This window comes from Coptis chinensis, chromosome 1 (genome assembly GCF_015680905.1).
Source record: "Coptis chinensis isolate HL-2020 chromosome 1, ASM1568090v1, whole genome shotgun sequence".
Taxonomy (NCBI): Eukaryota; Viridiplantae; Streptophyta; class Magnoliopsida; order Ranunculales; family Ranunculaceae; genus Coptis; species Coptis chinensis.
In genome coordinates, this window is record NC_141456.1 from 26668643 (window position 1) to 26676844 (window position 8202).

At 42.8% G+C, this 8202-nt stretch overlaps 1 protein-coding gene across 1 annotated transcript; it reads left to right on the top strand.

Annotated features, from left to right (window-relative positions):
• Positions 1-6273: 6273 nt before the first annotated feature.
• On the top strand, positions 6274-6906 carry LOC147523198 (uncharacterized). Its single transcript, XM_086569769.1, has one exon. It carries the CDS (start codon positions 6274-6276, stop codon positions 6904-6906), a length of 633 nt encoding a protein of 210 aa, XP_086425895.1.
• The last annotated feature ends 1296 nt before the right edge of the window (positions 6907-8202 follow it).

Below are 8202 nucleotides of genomic sequence, written 5' to 3' on the forward strand. Positions count from 1 at the left end.
TAGAACAAAGCATGTAATTGAATGCTATATCAACAAGATAGAAGACCCCCCCCCCTTGGTGCTGCCAAGAATGGTTAAGGCCGCTCAAAGCAGATATAGAAGTCACCAAGAAGGAAAAATCATTGAGTGCACCAAAGGATCGGAAACTAGCTACTACATCATTAAAAGGACCAATAACCAGAAAAGAAGTCTGAACTGGAAAGAGTTTTATAAAATAAAGAGCAAGATGTCTACAAAAAAAAAGCATCTAAGAGCATCTTTAGGAGAGCAACAAAAAAAACACCAAAATTTTAAACCAAAAAAACACCAAACCAAAAAAACACCAAGCAACTTTAGGAGCAACATCAAAAAAATACCAAGTAACTACGCGGTTTTGTCAAAACCGTGCCATATAGCCCACGCGGTTTTGACAAAACCGCGCTACTAAAGCCCAACTAACAGGCCCAGGACCACGCAGTTTTGAGAAAACCGCGTCATATAAGCCCAATTAAAAGCCCAAGCCCACGCGGTGTTGGCAAAACCGCGTAAGTGATTTGATACAGCACCAAACCTGGAACCAAATATTGGTCGATTTGGTGTTTGGTTTGGTGTTTTTTTGGTGTTTTCATCAACATGTAGTTCTCCTGAAGTTGAAAAAACACCGCTAGGTTGATATCACTGCTAAAGATGCTCTAATGGGCATAGCTACATTTCAGATAAGACGTAATAAACTTGAAAATCCGTCCACCTCGTTCAAACTCAATTAGATAAAAATCATAAAAGAGAAGAAGGGATAAATAGATAGTGTACTATTAATTATGCCACATTTCAATAATTCACTAACGCGTCTAAAGCTTTGTTACGTTTCAATAATTATGCCACGTTTAAATGACTTTCCCACGTCAACAAACACAACAAGAATGAATCAGAAGCCAAAACTAAGCGTATATGAAAAAAGAAAGACAAAACATAGCTGCGTTTCATAGAAGACGTGATCAAATTTGATAATCCATCCAACTTATTCGAACACAACTTGGAAAGAAAATAAAAGAAAGGATCAAGCAATTAGTCTACCATTGAAACTTCCACATCTTAATCAATTTATGAACGAATCTAAAGCTTTAGTTAAAGGAGGTAACGAGAATAAACATAGAAATTGTTTAAAAGTAGAGCATGTCTTCAGTGCGCGAGATGTATGGTGCGCAGGTAATGTGGGCCTTTGGATCAGTACTTTTGCCATGCAATACACACGCACCCTTTGGTATGAGTGGCCCAGATTTGATAGCATACCATACGACCTGCACACCATAGATTTAGCCTTAAAAGTAACCTACAAGTACTTACAAAGAGGACACACAAAATCAGTAGAATAAGACTCCAAACATATAAGCTTGTGTTTTATTTAATGCCTATACCTATTGATATGATATATATAGTAATGTCTTGTTGTGGGTAAGGTAGCTTGGAGTTAAAAGCACGGGTGAGCCTAGGGGGTGGTTAATCCGCCCAGGCGACACTAGGTTCTTCTAGACGTGAGCCTCAGGATGCCTAAACTGTTAGGACCATATACATCCAAGCTGATGAACCCATGCAAGATTTTAACTGCATAGAGATGGGGTTGTGGCAAAACCCACTTAGTGAGGCATTTCTCCTGTAGCTGACTCTAGTAAAATGTATCTCAAAAAGAAGAAAAAGAGGTAAATTAAGTTCCCGATTACTAATGAGTCTGATATACATCTCTTTTCAGAAAAAAAAATAAAATAAATAACACCGGATATTGAATATTGATAGACAACTCATTTCAGCAACATTTAACAATCGCACTCCAGTAAAAATAAACAAGCCATTTTTCACAAGTAAATGCAATACCTCTGTCCTCTACTACAACCGTGCATTGGGACAATGGCATCAGGCACAAAATGAATTCCATGCCTCAAATAAAAGCATGATTCAGAAATTTACTTTCGTAAGGATAGGCATAGAAACTTAATGGCATTCATTCACAATAACCAGCTCAAACGCGCACTACCAAATCAGTAGAACACAATGGAACAATTTAATCTCCCAGAATAACTACATAGGTTGCGATCATCATTATTAAAACTTGACCCTTCCCCATACTCCTCATTTATGAAGAATATAACTCCTTATACTAGATTGTTTAGATTTAAAATAAAACTAGGCAAAACAATAACCATTAGAATATGTCCTATATATCAAGTTCCACATTTCTATAAGTGTGGACATCCGTATCTAGTAAGTAGTTTCTATTCTTATGTTTTAGGTTAGTATAAATATGTAACTCTGGGTAGAGAACAACAACTCAACAACTCTGAACTCCAACCCTAATCAATCTCTATTCTTTTCTATTGTTCTTCTTCTTGGTTTCTCTTAATATATCAATATCACAACTCTCCTAGCATCACCACTAATATGGAATTTAACATGGTATCAGAGCATCAGGTTCAAATCAAAGTTTAGTAGTATGTTAGGAGATGAATTTTTCACCAACAATCAAAATCAAAATCAATTTTTTTTTTTCAATTTTCAGTATTCAATTCAAGTTTCAATCTTTCTCACAAGAAGAAGTATTCAAGGTTCCGCAATCTCTCTGTCTCATTATTCTCTATGGTTCGGAGTCAGTATTAAGGTTCCGAAATCTCTCTATTTCATTATTCTCCATGGTTCGAAGTCAGTATTTAAAATCTGCAATCTCTCTGTCTCCATAATCTATCTATTTCGAAGTAAGTGATATAGGGCGCGCACGCGCTTTAGAGTGCCTTCATCAAGGCATGCACACCCTCTTCAGTATTCAAAGTTCGTTGAATCTCGTAGTTTCTAGTGGAATGAAGGCGTGCACGCGCTCAGTCTAAGCCTTCTGCTAGGTGCGCATGTGCTATGGGTTGTTCGTCTCTGTATCTCGCAGTTATTATTTCCAGTACTTTCCTCTATTTCCAGCACTGTCAGAAGTTATCCACCTTCGTATCTTGATTGGAAGCTTCTGTGTCATTTTGGTTTTCTCAACAACTTGCACGTTTTAGAAACTTTCATTTATAAGGGTTTGACTCTCTTTTCATGTCATGGTTCTGAGTTCTATGGTGTTTCACCAGCTTTATATTTTAGCCTTCTTATTGAGGAGCTTATTATATGCTGCTGTCGTTGCATGATGGTTCAGCTTTTCAGGTTTTGATTCTTTTTATGCCGCAGTGGTGCCAAGTACTCAGGTGTTTTCACTGACTTTTACTATCTCTTGTTGAACTCTTTGGCTAAAAAGCACGAGATTTCTATTCATCTCTCATATTGCAGTCACATCATAAAATGCACTATTCAGTATTAATCTCTCAGGTTGCAGTCACATCATCACTGCCCTATTCAGTTTTTATCGATATCTCAGGTTGTAATCACATCATCACTGTATTATTCAGATTCATCTCTTAGGTTACAGTAGTCATCACACAGGTGTTCTATTTCCAGTTTGTGCCTGTGGTACAACTTCAGTATTAAGGTTAGGTCATTGTCTACACCGACAATTTCACTTTCCAGAACGTCTCGTCTCAACAGTTGTTTGAGTTCTTCAACTAAAGGCTATGTGAAAGGGGGAATTGTATTCTTATCTTTTCTTTATACCATTCAAGCTATAATTTGCATAATTTACAAAGCATTACTGGCTTAAAAGGGGTATTAGTATATCTATATGTCAAGTCCCACGTTTTTATAAGTGTGGACATCCATATCTAGTAGTTTCCATTCTCATGTTTTATGTTAGTATAAATATGTAACTCTGGGTAGTGAACAACAACTCTGAACTCCAACCCTAATCAAGCTCTCAATCAATTAATCTCTATTATTTTCCATTGTTCTTCTTTTTGGCTTCTCTCAATATATCAATGTCACAACTCTCCTAGCATCACCACTAATATGAAATTTAACAGTAACAAACACAAAATGAAGTGAAACCCTAAATTATCTACTGCCAAACCAAAACCAAATATAGGTAGAGGAAGTAAATCTATTCATTGGCAAACACACAAGTTCAATCTAACATAAAAGATGGATTATACACAACAAGAGTGCAGACATAATAATTTACCTAAGAAGCACACTAATAGGTACGACCAGCCACTAATTCGTGCTTGTGGGACCCTATAAGAGATCATTGGCATATAGCCAATGGGTGAGGGGTGATCGAGTGAAGATGGGGAATTAGGCCCAAAAGATTGGTTGCGAAAACAAACCTTACTAAAACTCCATTCACCAAATCTGCACGTTGTATTGTGCCCTTTTTAATCTTACCTCCTTTTTTTTTCCTATCACTACTTCCCCATACATCTCTTATAAAATTTGGTAGCATAATTCTCCCCATATATCTCTTATAAAATTTGGTAGCATAATTTTTTCCCCCCATACATCTCTTATAAAATTTGGTAGCATATATATATATAGTGGGGACATGTAAATGTCTAAAATTATCATAAATGGATTAATAAGACATTATACTTATAGTGGCAGGATGTAGCACCGGAATATCAATGGTGAGATGGGCCGGGTCAGCATAACACATAAGTCCGCGATCCACCGGATCGGGCTGACAGCGTGGGGTTGCGGTACGGAAACCCTACACATGGAGCTAAGAGGACCGCGAGATGGAGGGACAGGTGGAGGGCCATGATGGATGGAAAGAAAGGTATAAAGAGTAATAGTGGGTGAGAAGAAAGGAGAGATCCATTAACCTAAAGAGAGGAAGACCTAAGAGAGAGGAGGGGAGTGAGAGGGCTGAGAAGGAGAATATTGCTTAAGGGCTAGGGAATAGTGCTCATAAGAGAAAGAGGGTTGTAACATTTGGCGCCGTCTGTGGGGAACGAAGTAGAAATAGCACCAAAGAAGGCGGCGGGTAGGCCCCGAAAGATAAGGGTTCCAGAACAGATGCCAGAAGCGGTGGTAGAAGAAGGGGAAGGACGAGAGGAGGAAAGAGCAGAAGAAGAAGAGCGGCTTATGCGGGAAGAGATTGAAAGGCTGAGGGAGGAAAATGAGGAGCTGAGACGAGAGAAGGAGAGGGTGGAGGAGGAGACCGAGGAAGAAACAGGGGAGGAAGCAGAGAATGAAAAGGCGGAGGACGAAGAGGAACAAGGACCGACTCTAGTGGATAATCCGGTGACCGGGTTAACGGCTGAACAAGTGCAACAAATGATTAACAGTGACCGAGTGGCGAATCTTCAACAAACAAGGGTCCAAACAGGCGCGGCCAACCAAGTGGTGGTGGGGCTGAACCGCAACCCACTTGCAGATGCGATATGGACTTCGGAGGTACCAAAGCGCTTTATTAATCAGCCGAGATTCGAGAGGTATGATGGAACGAGTGACCCGGCAGATCACATCCATCATTTTAGACAGCAGATGCCTCTTTAGCAAGAGGTGAGGTATGATGGTCTGCAGTGCATGATGTTCCCGGCCAGTCTTAAGGGTGGGGCTTCTGACTGGTACTACCGATTGCCTTCGAAGAGCATAACCAATTTTCAAGAGTTAGAGCAGGCGTTTGTTGACCACTTTATACATCAGAAGAGGAGGGTTGTGGACATCGTGGCCCTATTTAACGTTAGACAGAGATCCGCGAAATCGGTCAGAGAGTACCTGTGTCGCTTCAAGGCAGAGACCCTAAAGGTAGAGAATTTGGATGAGAGGACAGCGGTAATAGCATTCGAAAGGGGGCTGCGACCTGGAACGGCAGTTCATCAGTCCGTGGCGAAGAACGAGATAGCAACATTGCACGAGTTATATCCGCGGGTAGAGAAGTATATAAGATATGAAGACACCATGCAGAAGGAGTCGAAGAAAGGAGCCAAGACAGTATCGGCGGTAGAGAAAGGGGGTGAACGTAGAAAGACCGAGGGAAGTAGCCGAGGCGGGGAGAGGTACCGTGGACAGTCCTCAAGGCCGGAAAGAGGGAGGGAGATAGCGCAGAGAGAGCAAAGGGAGCGGAAGCCATACCGCGAGGTGGAACATGTTCCGTTGGCGAAACCGTTAAGTGAGATACCACCGATTAAAATGTGCAAGGATATGAAGGGCCGCGAACCATTCCGGCCGAAATGCCCAACAAGCCATACTGTGAGTATCACCAAGTGCGCAATCACGAAACCAATGATTGTTATGCCTTGAAATGGTTAGTCCAGAGATTAATAGAAAAGGGGATGCTGAGGGAATTCGTTGGGGAAACCCCAAATCGGGAGCCCGGGCCTGCCGCGGGACGAATATTGGGAACCATAAATGTTATCTTCAGCGGAGAAACGTTGAGTCACAATGCCCACCGGGATAAGGTCAGGAGGACAGCGAGTATTCAGCAGTCAACGAGTCCCACAGCAGGCGAGATACATAGCAGATTCAATGAGCGGGGAGGAGAAAATCACGTTCTCCAAGGCAGACCTCCGAGGCGTGGATACGCCACACGAGGATGCGTTGGTTATTACAGTGGCGATGGGCAATTATGTGGTCAAAAGGCAACTGATAGACTGTGGTAGCGCCGTGGATTTGCTATTCAGAGGAACTCTTGAGGAGATGGGGATCAACCCGGGGCAACTGAGGCCTCCGCAGACAAATTTGTATGGATTCAATGGGAGTGTGACAGAGCCTATGGGGGAACTTCTGCTGCCAGTAACAATGGGGCCCGTGACATTGTTCTCAAGGTTCATGGTGGTCGACTCCAATTCCCAATACAACGCAATCCTGGGGAGGAGATGGATACATGAGATGAGGGCGGTGCCGTCGACTTACTATCAAGTTATCCGATTCTCTACCCCAACGGGAACATATGAGGTCCACGGAGATCAGGTGGCATCCAAGAACAGTCACCAGAATACAATCAAAAGGATGTCCCGCGAACCAGAAGAGGAGTCGACGAAGCTAGGAGGAAGAGGCCGCCATAGCAATTACTGATCTTGGGCCGTGGAGGAAGGAGAGGAGGTCGCGGAGGATCCCAAGACTTTAGACGAGATAGAGATAGTAAACTTGGGGGAGGGCGAAGAGGAGAAGTTCACATCGATAGGGTCGAGTCTTACAGAAGAATGGAAGGACAGGTTGGTCCAATGCTTGGTGAAGAATAGAGACGCCTTTTGCGCGTGGGGATAGAGGATGTCACGGGTTAGATCCGGAGTTTGCGGTCATCGCTTGCATGAGGGAGGGACGACAAAGCCGGTGAGACGTAAGATGAGAAACATGAGACCCAAATATGTAGAAGGAACTGGAAGAGGTTGCGAGGCTAAAGGGTGCGGGATAATAAGGGAGGTGGAGTTCACGACCGGTTGTCCAATGTGGTCGCGGTCCGAAGAAAAATGGAAAGGTAATGCGGATGTGTGTGGACTTCACGGACGAATTTAGAATGTCCGGCGACGCTTATCCGATGCCGCTGAAATGGATGAGTTGGTAGACGCGGGGCGGTGGGGTTCGGCTTTCTTTTCATTTATGGATGCGTCTATGGGGTACAATCAGGTGGCAATGTATGGACCTGATCAGGAAAAAATTGCCTTCGTAGTGGAGGGGGGCACATACTGCTATACTAGAATGCCATTTTGATTAAAAAATGCGGGAGCCACCTTCCAGCGCTTGGGAAAGAAGATGTTCGAGGGCAAGATCCGAAAAGGCATTGAGATATACATCGATGATATGGTGGAAAAGAGTATGTCAGAACAGGAGCACTTGGGAGGGTTGGAGGAGACATTTCAGATACTGCGAACACACAATTTGAAACTCAACCCCAAGAAGGGCACATTTGGAGTCACCACAGGGAAATTTCTGGGGTATATTGTGACACAGCGAGGAATAGAGGCCAACCCAGAGCAGATAAGATCGTTGGTGGAGATGCCATCACCAAAGACAGTGAAGGAGGTGCGCCGGGTTCGGAAGGGTCGCGGCTCTCAACAGGTTCATCTCAAAATCATCCGACAAATGTAGGCCGCTGTACAGACTATTGAGAAACACCACAGATTTCACATGGACGGCAGAATGTGAACAGGCATTCTAGGGGCTTAAAAGGTATTTAGAGGGTACGCCGTTGTCGCTAAATTCAAGAGGGAGAAAAATTATATTTATACAGGGGTCACAGATTATGCAATCATTTCGGTCCTCGCTCGAAAGTAGTGGATAAGATAGAAAGGCCAAGATACTTTTCAGAGTAAGACGTTGTTGGATGCGAAACCGTGATATACCGAGTGGAGAAGTACCGCCTTGATATTT